Below are 14,792 nucleotides of genomic sequence, written 5' to 3'. Positions count from 1 at the left end.
ACGGCTGCATGTTTCCCTTTGGAAAACACTGACGATCATAGGGTTGAGTCTTATTTTTTAAATCCACACCTACTTTATAAAATGACTCGAGAGGCTCCAGACGCCGGCCAAGTTTGCAACTTTAATAAAAAAGCCTCGTCGTTTTTCCCAAATGTCAGTTTATTATTCATGTGCAGTCCCTGCGTTTGTTCATCTCAGAAAATCTCGGGTGTTTTATCCGTTTTATTCATTTATCCGTTTATTTCCCACAATAATTCCACTGACGGTTGATCGTCCTGTACAGAGCCTTCGGGATCTGAAGTAAAAAAAAGACTTTTTCTGCGTTTCCATGTTAATTTACAGTTCTACAGACATTCACAAATATATTAGATACAAACTCTCGGCGTTCTGGGGACCGCAGGATTTAAAATGAACATATAGGTGAAGATTTTCACAATCAATCAGTCAAAAAGCTGTTTCATCCGGTTTATCTGGAGTCCTCGCCGCCCCCCCGGCTGCAGCTATCTTCTGGCCTGGGGGGCGTACAGGAAGATGGCGCTGTAGGTGGAGAGGATCTCCCGGGCCTCGCTGGACGCCAGCTGGCCTCCAGTCCTCATGAGACCCACGCGGTCTCCTTTCCTGAGGGGGAGGACCACGCCGAAGGACACGGAGCCCCCGCAGCTGCAGCTCCCCCCGGCCGCCGACCGCTCCGAGCTCCGCAGCCTCTGGACGCTGCGGTCGGACACGGACAGCACGGCCTCCACGCGCTCGCCGCGCTGCGCCGTCAGAAGGCCGGAAACCAGGTACCGGCCGTCCTGAGGGACCGAGAAGATCCCTGTGGATGAAACAAACGCGCAAAACTGAAACTGGTTTTCTGCTCCCCTAACTCCACCAAATCTTTGCTCCGCCCCAGAATCCCTCCTGAAATATTCCAGCTTTAAACTTTCCAGAGTCTCAGATATAAAACGGGAGGAAAGCTGCAGAACAGACGTTTATGCTGTCGTCCTCCTGATCTCCATCGACCTGACAGGTCTGAGGCCTCCAGACCTGAGCAGATCTGTCCCTGCAAACTACACCTTCATACATCCTTTAACGGGAACCATCTCAAGCTGCTCTCCAGATTTGGGTCTCCTATCTCGGATGAAATACATGGTTGTGTCAGGGAGGAGATCCGGCGTAAAACTGTCAAATCAAATGTGTAAACTGAGAAGATCCCCCGAATGGAGAACATCTCAGGTTAGGCCTGGGAATCACTGGGTATCTAACCATACCATGTGATATATGGCTCACGATATCGATATCACGATACTGCGATAATTGGTAAAGAAAATCGGCTCTAATTACTCACAATATGCAGAAGAAGACATATTTTTTGGATAATATTTCCACATTTTGAAACTATTGGTGAAATCAGTAATACTCTGTCTTTAATAAGCATTGGCGTCAATTAAATTTGAATTATCTGTAAAATTCAGTGTTATCAATAGTAAACATGATCAGCAGTCCTTCTACTTAGTGCAGAATCAGCTAATGATCCAATCCCACAATTCTTTGTGGCCTCAGTGCAGCTGAACTGCTGGTTTCCAACAATCCCCGTCCCGCCTGCGGCCGGATCAGATGAGCTTCACCAGGCGGAGCTGCAACGCCGGAGGGGTTTAGAAAGGAGGCTGGCGGCCCTCAGGGCCTGGATGTGGACACCCCGGTTTTACCGCTCAAGCTGAGGAGAATCAAAGATGCTTTTTGTTTCTATATCGTCCCACAGACAGTCTGAGCAGCTGCTGGGGATAAAAGGTACAAACTTTTACAGCAAACTGAAATGAAAAGAAGAGATATTTTATTTTTAAAGTTAGAAGGAACACCAGGGAGTTTGTGTTCTCCATCTGAGTGTTCTCTTTATGGACCGTCTCGTGGTTAAGCTGCTAATCTGCTGTCGCTGCGTTTATCTTTAGGAAAAGCTGCATCCAAGAAACGTATCAAGTTTTGTTTTTTATTTCCTCTGAACCATTTTCCTTTTACCCGGAGGAAAAGAGTCCAGAAAACGTGAAGGATTTGTTTTGGTAAAATTATATTTTAGACATGAATCTGGCATGCCTACATTTCCCACAATGCATCATGTTTGGTCACAGAAATTCAGCATTTTGCTGAGTTTCTTCTCCTTTACTTCTGAAAAGTGCTGCAACAAACAATTATTTTAGTCGATTCATCACCAATTATTTTTTCAATTAATCGTCAAATGGGGTCATGTGCAAACTGGATGTAAAGTTCACATCTTTACCATCTTTAGCTTTAAACTAACTAAAAACTAGATATATAGCATTACCTGTGATAATGCTAGTGTGAATGCTGGAAGCTGAATTTGCCTCCTGAAGATGCTGAAATTGATAGCTAAAAACACTGAAGCTAAAAGCTGAAATTGCTGTAGCTGATAGCCAGCTAAAACATTAGCTAAATGCCAAATTAGCCTGAACAACTGAAAAAAGCCTAAGTTTGCCAAAACATCTAGCATGTAGCTGAAATATTAGCCTAACTCCAAAATGTCCTAAACAAAAGGCTAAATTAGCCAAAATAGCTAGTATGTAGCTGAGATATTAGCTAAACCCCAAAATAGCCTGAACATTCTTAAATAGTCCACAAAGGTGGCATAACGCTGATATAACTTTCAACTTTACTACACTCTGACTCCACATAATATAAAGTAACGACTAATCGACTATTAAATTAGTCGACTATTTCAATAGTCAATCAGTCGTCGATCAGTCGACTCGCCGTGGCTGCTCTACCTCTGAAACCTCATCGTCTCATTGTACCTGTGCGGGGGTCGTAGTGTCCGCCATCATTAACCAGCACCCTGTTGAAGCGGATGAACCCAAAATCCCCTGTGAAGGGGGACTCCTGGGAGAGACCAACGGAGAAGGAGAAGGGGTCGGTGAAGGCGCCGTCGTCCACGGAAACTGAAGGAAAAACAACTCGAGTTACAACAAACTGCAAACGCCCGAACCACAGCAGAATCTGGAGCGTTCTAACCAGGAGAGATGGGCGGAGCTTGATGCCTCCAGGAGACCTTTGCTGCCCCCAGAACTGCAGACAAAAACCAGCTTTATTATTATTTCTGCAGCAGAGCTGCGAGCGGCTCTTCTCTATATTCATAAACATGTGGAGCTTCTACGCTTCAGTCGTCTGTGAGGTCAGAGGCGGTGCAGAAAAGTGGATCCTTCACTTTTCCCTCCAAACGTTTCCACATCAGCCGCAGTCAAAAGTTTTCTGAGCTCCTTTCACAATCCTAAAACTCTTCCACAGTCCTCCCACACTTTCTCCAACCGAGCAGCCAGATCTCACTCCCTCCCTCGCACTCCCAGGATGCTCATTATTCACCCTTTTCCAGTCTGCTGTCTGCAACAGGCGGATATGAAAGAAAAACCGAGGATGAAGGTGAAGCGCCGGAGTACCTCTGGCGTCGGGTTTGAACGACGCCGGCTCCAGAGGAGGAAGAGGAGGAGGAGGAAGATACCCTGCAACACACAGATGACAAACACCTTTCATCACATCTGAGGACAAAGGTTTGAGGCTTTTCAAGCTGTCTGACCTTCTAAACTATCAGCTGACAGAAGGGGAGGGGCTTAAAGATTATGAAGCAGCATCAAAGATTCAAGTTAGTTTCATTAAAATCAGTTTCTTTCCTCTGAGGATGAAGATGCTCCATGAAGGATCATGGGAAATTACAGCAAAATGAAACTAAATCAAAGCAGTTTGTGCTGGAAATGAATGTTAATGAATAGAATTTCAGTCTAACTGATATTATTCTTCCCTGGGTCTATATTGTATTAAAGAAAATGTACAACAGAAAGAAAAAACACTGAATATTTAGCAAAAAACTGGCATGTCCATTTTTTTAGCAAATTTAGTATTTTGCAAAAGTTTTTTGCATTTTCAGTAAATCTCTGCCGCAATTAAAGTAAATTGTGTCACAATTTTCAGCAACAAACTTCAGCATCTTCAGCGACTATTACAGCAAAAATCTTTCACACTAGCTTTATTGCAGCTCATTTTCTAGTTTAGTTTAGCAATCAGCTGTTTATATTTTATGATGATTTTATATTTTTGTACAGTTACTGGTATGAAGCCCGTTGAGACGACTGTTATTGTGATGTCAGGCTATATAAATAAAACTGAATTAAATTTAAATGTAAGTAAAGACTTTCTGTTTTAGCGTGACCTTTTTAAAGTTATAAAAGTGTTCTTATGTATGTTTGAGTGCTAGAAGCTCCTCGCCAACGTAGCTGACGGCGACTATTGATGATGTCATCAAGAGGAAGTGATGTCTGAATTATGAGACACGAGGGCTAAATGGAGGAGTGGGGGGAAGGGATTAGTTTTTACTCAAACATAAAGGAGTTTGAGCTGAATTTAAAACTGAATATAATATTTATACTTCGAGGATGCAGCTCCTGTTCCGCCTCAGGCTCCTTTAAGATGATTTTGGGCTCAAGAAATAAAAAGCCCCAAAAGCCAAATCTGCAGACTTCAAGAAACTAAAACTGAAAAACCAAATCCAAAGCACTCAAAGTGTTGAGGTGGAAGTTCTGCTCCGCAAACATCTTCATCAGAGTCCTCTGTAGAACATGCTGACCACACGGCGTGACGGATATGAACACGTGAACTCAGGACTGACCTGGAGCTCCGGCGAAGCCTTTGACGGATTTTCTGGACGAGTCCTCGGATCCTCGGCGCACCGTCACCCTGCTGATGTACCCGGGAGGCCCCGCCTCCCCCGCCTCCACCACAGGCCTGACGGGCCGAGCTGGCTGCCGGGCTCTGGACGGGTCGCTCGGAGGGCTGACCTTTATGACGTTCACGCCGGGCTGGACGGGCTGCGGCGGGAGGATGATGGGGATGTGGATTTGCTGGATTCTGGCTTTGGTTGGATCTGGGAAAGACGCCGCCGGCCGGTCCGGTCTCATTGCTGTGGACAGATGAACAAACTCCTGCTCATATGCATCAAAACGGTCCCTCAGAAAAAGGTTTCTGTCTCCGCGTTAATCTCATGAATCTTTATTTAAACATCTGCATTCAGGCGACGGCCCAAATCCAGGCTGACCTCCTGTAACTTTAATACTCTGCATGAAAACAAATTGGGCGGGTCAAAGAAATGAGTTTTAGGCAGCGCGGTGACGACGGCGGCGGCCTGTCGGAGCCCCCGCGGGCACAGACATCAGCTGCGCCGCTCCGGTCAGCCTCAGGACAAACGGCGGGTTTGGCCCAACAGTCGGTGTCAAATGGATTTCTGCATTTAAAAACACAATTAGATTGTTTCCAGAAAATGTCGACCTAAATATCAGGCGATGAACAAGGTTAGAAATCTGCAAGGAGAACTTGGAGTCTGGAGGAGAAACCGACCGACGGCGTGTTTACTGAGGATGAAACCAGACCGGAGTTCTGAGAGAAGCAGATGACCTCAGATCAACACTAAGGACTCACAGGTATGCTGCTTCTGTCAAACTGACTTTTTCTTAGTTGTTAATCTGAGATTAATATGAAGTTTTTAGATTTATCTTTATTGGAACCACTACTGACTGAATAACGGCTGACGGGCCAAAATCTGACACTTTTTGTTTAATATTTAATACATGTAACCCCAGTGAACCACTTTTTCTGTATATTTTTTATTCTTTGGCTGCTGCTTTTTGAGCAAACAAAAAAAGTCAAACTGAATTTAAAAGCAAAGAAAAAATGTGTTCTTAGGTTCTCCAGGGCGGCAGGAGAGCTTGTAGACAGAGAGTTCTCAGCAATAGTAAGGGGAAAGGGGGCGGGCTTACCCTGTGCAAACAGTCCCGCCCACAACTCAGAGGTGAGTTTTTAATAAACTCCTGCTGCTCTGCAGAAACTATGTCCTAGAAAATGACCTTTTTTTGATTTTGGCTAAAAGTAAACAGATGGATAGAAAGCCATAAAAACTGTATAAAGATAAATTATTGGATCAAATTGCATAGTTCAAAAACGCCCTTGACCACTAAGTGTTCATTTATAAGACATTTGCATTTAGGACATTTTTATTCACATGGGCTTTTTAGTTAACTTTTATCTGTTTGACTGACTTTTACTTGTTTTTACTAATGTTGTTTTATTTTATCCTATTTGATTACATTTGTGTTGCATTTTAATCATGTCTTGTAAAGTATTTTGTGGTTTTTACTTGTGAAAAGAGCTATAAATACATTTCTTCTTCTTGTGTTTAAAGCAACTCTCTTCAACCTTCTATAGAAGGTCATCCTGCTGAGGAATGACCAGAACATCACAGGGAGCTCACGATCAGAACTGTTCTGGTCAAATCCAACATCCCTGAAAGAGAAAGATGGATCTGAGGATCCGAATCCTTCAGTTCCAGCGTGGAGAACCAAAGTGTTCTCCTCCGTCAGACAAACGGGGTCAGACTGTTCCTGTCAACAGCTTCCTCGTGGTTCAGTCTGACGAACCGCCGGCCCGCCCGCAGACTGCAGCCCCGGATGACCACGAACAAGAGCGCCTTTGTTTATGTTTACAGACACAGCGATGGAGCCGAACAAACAATCAAGACCAGCAAGCTGTTTATGATCACTTATGAGGGGAAGTTGATGCAGCAGCGACAAGAAGACAAACGTCCATCCAATCCCTTTGGGGTAACCAGCATCCCAGCTATTGTTGGACAAAGGCGGGGTTTTGGACTGTGGGAGAAACCATTGGACTGTATCACTTTGTAAAGATATTTTTGTCATGAGAGTTATTACATTTATGCTACGGTCACTAATACAGCTGCCACTGTGTGATGGGGAGGCATCGGCAGAATCTTCAAGATTCCACGCCATCACCCCATCTATCCAGGGTGTGTCCCGGCTTCGCCCAAAAGTAACCGGGACAGTTTCTGGGAACCTAGCGGCCCCCATGGGTCGAGAAAATGGATAGAAGTTCATGACGAAAATCCTCACAATGATCGGCCATCTTGAATGTTTATTTCAACTCTTTTATCTGAAAACGTCACGTGCTCAAAGCGGAGTCCCTGATTGGTTGGTTGACGCACTGCGTCAAACTTGCTGCCGAAATCGCATCACGGAGCGGCAGATTGAGTCTTTACATGACCTAGCATTGAAACTTGTTGCCACAGCCGCATCAGCCGCGTTCGGTGTGAATGCACCATTAGAGGAACATCCTCCGGTTGTTGTAAAATTTGAGCTTTTTCCTAAAATCTCGGCGATCGTCGAGGAGCGAGTAAAAATGTGCCTGCCACCGTCTGGCTAACTGCAGAATTGGCTCAAAAACTTGCAAAACTGACCATAGAATAAACTAGCCAATCGGAAGCCTTAATTAAAGTAGGTGGAGCCTGCTGGCACTCCTGACTGACGAGTGGGATTGCCTTAGAAGCAACAACCAAGATCGACTCCGACCAATCACGGCTGTAACACTGACGCCGTCTGGCTCCAATGGCAGCGTCCACGGTAAAAAAACGTTTTCTGTGCATGACATCACACTAGGGCTGCCATGATTAGTCGACTAATTTAATAATCAATTAGTCGTTACTTTATATTATATACAGTCAGAGGGTAGTAAAGGTAAAAGTTATAATGGCATTCTGGCTTTTTTTTTTACTATTTTGGCATTTATTAAGGTTTTTTAAGCTATTTTGGAGTCGTTTAGCTAATATTTCAGCTGCATGCTAGCTATTTTGGCTAACTTGGCATTTAATTAACATTTTAGCTGGTTATCAACTTCAGTTTTTTAGCTATCAGCACTAGCATCTTCAGTGCCCTGATTCAGCTTCCAGCATTCACATTATCACAGGTAATGCTGTATATCTAGTTTTTAGTTAGTTTAAAGCTAATGATGGTTCAGATGTGTGCTCTACATCCAGTTTGCCATGACCCGATTAGTCGACTCATCGGAAAAAATAATCGGCGATTAGTCGACTATTAAAATAATCGTTTGTGGCGGCACTACATCACACTCGCTCAGTCCAGTTCTCAGAAACAGTCAGTGGAGGAAGCTGGACTGTCTGGAGAACCCCCACCCCCCCCACACACGGAGAGAACACGCTAACTCCACACGGAATGGTCCCAGCCGGGATTCGAACTTGCAGTCAGACGTGAGTGCCAACCGCTGCACCACCGTAAATAAGACTTCTGTCCCACAGACGAACAGAAACCTCCACAGAGAGCAAAAGGTTCACAGATCGTCCATCAAACCTGACAGCTTCTCTCTCTCTCGCTTCGGAGTGGCGGCTAAATTAAGACGCCGTCCAGGGCTGACCCCGACCGCAGCCCCCCCAAGTCAGAGTTAATTACCTCACTTATCACAAATCATTTTTATTGGCTGTAAATAATAGCGCGTCGTGGCTGCAGGAAATATTGGAGCGCCTCAGAAAGTCAATATCATTCTAATGTGTTTAGAGTTCGGTCTGAGCGAGTCTTGAATTAGTGCAGCCATTACTTCGCTTCATCTGAAACACATGCAGCCATGTTCTACCGCAGGAGCCGCATGTGGACGAGAGAAACAAATTAAAGTCAGCAATCATGGAGGAGAGACCGTCAGGAGTTGTTTCTTCATTTCCTCCTTCAGGACGCCGCCGCCACGCCTCGCCGTACACCCCTCGACTGCGGCGGCCAGATGTTTCTCACGGCGTGTGACAGGGAGGCGGTCCCCCAGGAGCGGGGTGGCGTGGAAGTGATGTCAGGAGAGGGGGGTGTGGCTTCCCTCACAGTCATCCATCAATCCCTGTAAGGCGCTGCTCTTTCTTGACGTGCGCTCGCCGTCATTTTATCCATTTATTCCCCAAAGGGCCGTGCACGGCCGCCAACAGTTTCCATGATTAGTTTTGGCTTTGATTCATTATTTTCATTAAAAAAAAAACTAATTTGTTTGCTTGTGAAAAACAGTTTTCATATAATTAGTGATTTCAACTCAACAAAGGTGGAACCAGCTCAGTGGCCTTGTGGTAGAGTGTCCGCCCTGAGACTGGAAGGTCGTGGGTTCAAATCCCGGCCGAGTCATACCAAAGACTCTAAAAATGGGACCCGGTGCCTCTCTGCTTGGCACTCAGCACTAAGGAGTTGGACTGGGGGGTTAAACAACCACCAAATGGTTCCCGAGCGCAGCTGTGTCTGCAGCTCACCGCTCCCCCAGGGGATGGGTCAAATGCGGAGAACAAATTTCACACACCTAGGTGCGTGACAAATAGTGGGACTTTAACTTTAACTTTAACTTTCATTAAGAAAATGAGAGGTTTTTAAATCATAAACCCACTGTGTGTGTGTGTGTCAGATGTGTGCGACTTCAAAAAGCCTTTCATGTGTCGCTCCTCTCTTGTAGTTCCTCATCACAGCAGACACACCATCTTCACGCCCGTCTCTCCAATAAATACCCACAACCATCAGCCGCGAAGCATTGATCCATGAAATCAAAGGCTTCATTTTATCCCCGCGGTAAAGAAGAAAAAACGCAACTTTTCTCATTTTCTGACGGCCTCTTGTGCACTTTAAGGAATGAAGGAGAAGGAGAAGGAGAAGGAGAAGGAGAAGCAGAAGGAGAAGGAGAAGGAGAAGGAGAAGGGGAAGCAGAAGGAGAAGGAGAAGGAGAAGCAGAAGGAGAAGGAGAAGGAGAAGGAGAAGGGGAAGCAGAAGCCCTCTTTCATTCCTGGAAGGACGAGTTTGAGGTGAAAAGTGTGCAGAGAGGAAGGAGGGAGTGAGAGACGCTCTGAGGAGACGACCCCGGCAGGTACCGGCTGGACCGGAGCTGAGAGTCGGGATGATGTCAGAACATTAAAGCGGATTAGTCACTATGTGGTAAAAACTAAAACTCACCAACATTTACAGAGTATCCTGTATGTTCTGTAATGAACTTTTGACCCCCTAAAATAAAATTAGTGCTGGGTTAACAAAAAGCGATTTGAATCAATTTAAGCTTAATAGATCAATAATCGATTTATAAAAGATATAAATCGATTTAGCACATACAGCTGAAGTCCACTAGCTTGATGCTAACGTTTAATGGAATTTCCAATTGGACGGCTAATGCTAACACTTAGTTGACATAAACATACATTACAACATTTTTATATGAATTTTCTGAAACATCGTTTTTTGATAATACTTTCTTCTTCTTCTAGAATAAGCTGTAATGCTATAGTGTGATCGCCACCTAGTGGACAAACTGAAACGCCCTCCAGGAGAAGCACTGGATGATATTAACAATCATTATTTTACTAATAAATTTTACAGTATGTGAACTGGATCAGATTAATATAAATATATTAAAAACATATAGTAGATTAATTATGCATTTCTAAACAAATGTGTACGAATGTGTATACTCAAATGTGAATAGAAGAATTGAAGGGATCTAAAAAAAATCATGGAAATTATCGATCCCAGCCCTAAGTAAAATGATGACATGACAGCTGGAGAAACCATCAAAATGTCTTATGGGGCTCAAAAAACGTCCAAATCCACTAACGAACCCGGGACATTAAACAGGACCTACAGCTTGGCAACAATTTTGTGGCAAAGTAATTTGGTGATTTTCACATTTTTTGATGATCTTCACGATATTTCACTCACACCGCTGGGTTAAGTCTCCAGTCAATTCTGAATTCTTCTCCCTACCTCTACATTTAACCCCCCAAACGGAGAGTTATGGAAAAATAGTGTATTTTAATTTAGACGTTAATAACCCTCGATGACGTCATCAATATTTGCCAGTTATCTACATTAGCGCGTAGTTGCCATCGCTAAAATACATAACGTTAGTTTTATAACTTTAAAAGTCATGCTCAAACAGAACGTCATTAGTTATATTTAAATGTAAACTTCTATGCTTCAGAGCTCACCTATGTGAAGAAATGTGGTTCTGTGGTACGGATCATCCTCCCGGCGGAGGGATACCAAGTTCTAAGTTCCTACTCCTTTCCTTTAACAAAGTTCGGACACCCCGACAGCTTCAAATGGCCCTACGGTTGGAGAAGCTGTAGGGGAAGAATTCGGATTTGACCTATAAGCAAAACAGGAATGTATTTTTTACCTTTGACCTTTGGAGGAGGTCTTATAAATTGAAACTCCTCCTATATTTATTGTCTCCCAAGTTCTTGAGCGTCATTTAACCCATAAGAGCCCAGAACCATGTTTCCATCAATGAAGTATGTGGGATATAACACATTCGGTATGTTAATATTATTATTTTTCTGTTACACTGATGTCACCGTGAGCTCTAATGGGTTAAAAAGCTACTTGGGGAACAAAATATTAGTTTAAAAGTTTTCACGATTTCAGCAGCATTAGCGCGATGAGCTCCCAAAAGTTCCTCTGTCACACATACATTTACTACCTGAATATTGTAAAAATATAATACATGAATCCCTGGCTCAAGCTGAACGAACTGATATGACAAACAATATGATCATATTAGGAATGTGGGCGTGGTCAACAAAAAAAGCGTCGTAGCTAAGGAAATCCAAAAGTTCACTTTTACAGATTCTCCTAAAAATGACATAAATTTGTTCGTCACCCCTGACAACCAAAACCTAAAATGGTTGCTATGGTGATGAGCCAATTGTGCAGCTCTGGCTGGGGTGGCAGGAGGGGGAGGGGCTTGTAGCAGCTGCTCAGCCAGGGTTAAAGGAAGAGGGCGGGGGTGGGTAGCGCCCGCGGGCCTTAATATGGCGCCCACGATTTTAACTTTATTTTAACATTTTTCTAAGAGTTTTAGTTTAATAATCCCTTCTTAAATGTTTGATGTCTGATTTATAAATAAAGTATCCTTGCAGTACATTAAAGTATCCAGCTCTTCTTATTTTTCTGTTTCCCCCAAACCAAAAGTCGTGGAGGATTTTACAGCATCGGTGCTGAATCACTGTCAGACTCAGCAGCCAGATCTCCTGTCAGAGACGTTCCTGTCTGTGAGGGAACAACTGAAAACAGATGTTTACAGCGCGTCCCATCACAGAGGAAACAGCCAGAGCTCAGCACTACAGTTGTTCTGGGCAGAGCTCCTCGGCTGCAGCTGCTGCTGCCGAGCCGCCGCCGCCGCCAACATTTTGCAACTTCTCTCTCACAGTTCTATCCAGCCGTCACGTTGCGTTGAGGCAACGCCATTCCAGTTTCGTCTTTCAGTTTGGTGTTACAACACCTCGTCTGTTCTCAGACTCCTCGGGGTCTCCATGTGACTGTGAGCAGAGGATGAACTCAGAAAACAGTCACACCAACTACCAACCACACCCACCAAGCTGGGAGAGTTTCACTTTATCTGTTTAGACACTTTTTTCCGTCTCAGACAGAATTTCAGCTCAACCACGAACCAACTTCCTTCTCTGGAGAGGAACTCGGCTGAGAAACCTGCTGGAAAGAACTCAGAATCACCGTTTACTTTTTAAATCTGTGGCTGATATTAGTGCTGCCACAAATGATTATTTTAAAAGTCTACAAATCTCTGATTGTTTTTTTGGATTAGTCGACTAACATCTTAACCATCATTAGCTTTAAACTAACTGAAAACTAGATATATAACATTACCTGTGATGATGCAGTACAGTGCAGTGTCCTTGAGTGGCCAGAGAGGCACTTTAAAAATCAAATGTAATATTATTATTAATGCTACTATGAATGCTGTAAGCTAAATTTGGCCGCTAAAGATGCTAGTGCTGATAGCTGAAATTGATGGCTAAAAACGCTGAAGTTGATTGTTGAAATTGCTTAAGCTGATAACTGAAAACGCAAAAGCTAATAGACAGCTAAAATATCAGTTGAATGTCAAATTAGCCTAAAACCTGAAAAAAACAACAAGTTGGCCAAAACAGCTAGCACATAGCTGGAATATTTGCTAAACTCCAAATTAGCCTGAAAAACTGAAAAAAACAAAACAGGTAGCATGTAGCTGAAATATTAGCTAAACTCCAAAATACTCTTAAAAAAGCACAAATTAGCTAGCATGCAAAACTCCAAAATAGCCTTAAAAATCTTAATAAATGCCAAGATAGTCCAAAAAGCTAGCAGAATGCCATTATATAAAGTAATGACTAATCGACTATTAAGTTAGTCGTTGACTATTTTAATAGTCGATTAGTCGTCAATTAGTCGACTAATCGTGGCAGCTCTAGCTGATAATCCACAAAAGAGTTTTCTAAAAACAGAAGGAACACAAGCGTTCTGGTTTAAGTCCAAACGCTAAACCACTTTGTTTTTTAGATTCTGGTCTCCAGCAGTGACTTTGGTTAAATACGTCCAAACCCCAAATGTCTTAAACCAAAACCAGAACAAACTCAAATTACTGAAGCTTGTGTAGTAAAATCTGTGGTCAAAATGTCACTGAACTGACTGTGATGTCCCAAACAAATTCAACACTTAAAGTTTTTGACTTTTTTTCTAAAAGATCTGAATTAAAACAACACATTTTTACTTTCTAAAACGATCCATTTTTTTCTTTATTTTTCTCAGCTCCATCCTTTAAATACCCATGTTCTAAAAACAGCAGGAATCTGTCAGCCGTCTCCTCATCTTTGCAGAAATTCACACATTATTTCTGTAGAAATGACATTTCATTAACACTAGCATATTGCAGAGAATTATGTTTAGAAACATCTAAGCAGAAGCTGACGACGACTGGACGTAAATGTGCTGTTAATCAGCCTCCCGACATCACAGCTGCTAATGGTCGGAGCCGAGTTTTCTAATAAAACGTCAATATGTTGTAACGAAGACGTCTTTACATAAAGATCCAAAGGAAAAATGACGGCATCACTGAGATATCTGTAGCCAAAGCAAGCACTGAAAATGGATGGATTCAAAAATATAAAAGTAAAGCTTGAATAGTAATCTAAAATCTTTAGGCGGCTGATGGCTGGTTACAGGCACATGGGAAATCAGGGTTCAATTCCCAGGGGCCGTGATGAGCTGAATCCAGTGTGGGTCCTTAGGAAGACGCTTCACACTGGTGATGTGGCGAAAGGGGAAAATCCATTTAAAGGGCCTATGCCAGTAAAATATATCAATATATGTGATCATATATTACCTTTGGCACTCTAAAGAACAAATATTTTTGAAATATTAGTTATTTTCGTGAGTTTTTTTTCTTTCCAAAATAAGACGCCTTGATTTCTGAGGCTCCGCCTTTCCCTCCTTGTAGGTGTCGCCCATTTCATGACGTCATCCTAAATCACTGCTAGCTAAGCATCAAAGTTAGCGGCTGATCACCGCTAGCTGAGCGGCAAATTTATTTGGCTCTTCACGGTTATCTGTACAACAAAGCCAGTGCAAAGTTAGCGGATAATGACCGCAGCTGAGCGGTGAAAGATTGATCGTGTTAGCCTTGAGGCAGTTCTAGCAGCGCAGATTCTTTCTAGAAGGGGCTGTTCTCAATTTGTGATGTCAGCTCAAGGGAACCAGTTCGTTTTCATGGGTTGGGAGGGGCTGGTGCTGAAACGTTGGTTTTTAGAGGAATGCTCTGAAATTCATGAGTGGATCAAAATACCAATTTGGGGTTGTTTATAGTGAGGAATCAACACTTAAAAAGTTGGTTTTGGATGGTGGCCCCTTTAAAAGTAAACTTTTAAGGACTGCATCTGTCTGCTGTGGAAATCATAAACAACAAAAAAAAAAAAGAAAAAATCCAGTCACAGGAAAACATCGCATTTAATATTAAAGTAGTGTCTCAACTCTAAAGCTGCAAATGACAATGTGTGACTCGCAGGTGCCACCCGCCCCCACCACTCCATTGGGAGAAGATACATTGAAATCCCTAGGAGGAGTTTACGACCCTTTTTTCTTTGAAAATCCAAGATGGCGGCCTCTTACCGAGGTCAA

At 43.2% G+C, this 14,792-nt stretch overlaps 1 protein-coding gene across 3 annotated transcripts in view; it reads right to left on the bottom strand.

Annotated features, from left to right (window-relative positions):
* Nucleotides 1-140: 140 nt before the first annotated feature.
* The window catches only part of emilin2a (elastin microfibril interfacer 2a), a 27,008-nt gene continuing 12,356 nt past the window's right edge, over nucleotides 141-14,792 (bottom strand). For 2 of the 3 annotated variants that reach the window (XM_036216427.1, XM_024274001.2), the window contains 5 exons: nucleotides 4,649-4,939; nucleotides 3,426-3,488; nucleotides 3,004-3,057; nucleotides 2,787-2,930; nucleotides 141-814 (listed from right to left, as the gene is read on the bottom strand). In XM_036216427.1, coding sequence (XP_036072320.1) covers nucleotides 501-814; nucleotides 2,787-2,930; nucleotides 3,004-3,057; nucleotides 3,426-3,488; nucleotides 4,649-4,939 — 866 coding nt within the window. In that variant the 3' untranslated portion in view covers nucleotides 141-500. Of the gene's footprint in view, nucleotides 815-2,786; nucleotides 2,931-3,003; nucleotides 3,058-3,351; nucleotides 3,489-4,648; nucleotides 4,940-14,792 lie in introns of all 3 variants that reach the window. The other variant, XM_024274002.2, reaches the window with a different exon arrangement.

Source organism: Oryzias melastigma, linkage group LG17 (genome assembly GCF_002922805.2).
Source record: "Oryzias melastigma strain HK-1 linkage group LG17, ASM292280v2, whole genome shotgun sequence".
In the NCBI taxonomy this organism is placed as follows: domain Eukaryota; kingdom Metazoa; phylum Chordata; class Actinopteri; order Beloniformes; family Adrianichthyidae; genus Oryzias; species Oryzias melastigma.
Note: the sequence above shows the minus strand (reverse complement) of the source record. Positions and strands in the feature narration are given on the sequence as shown.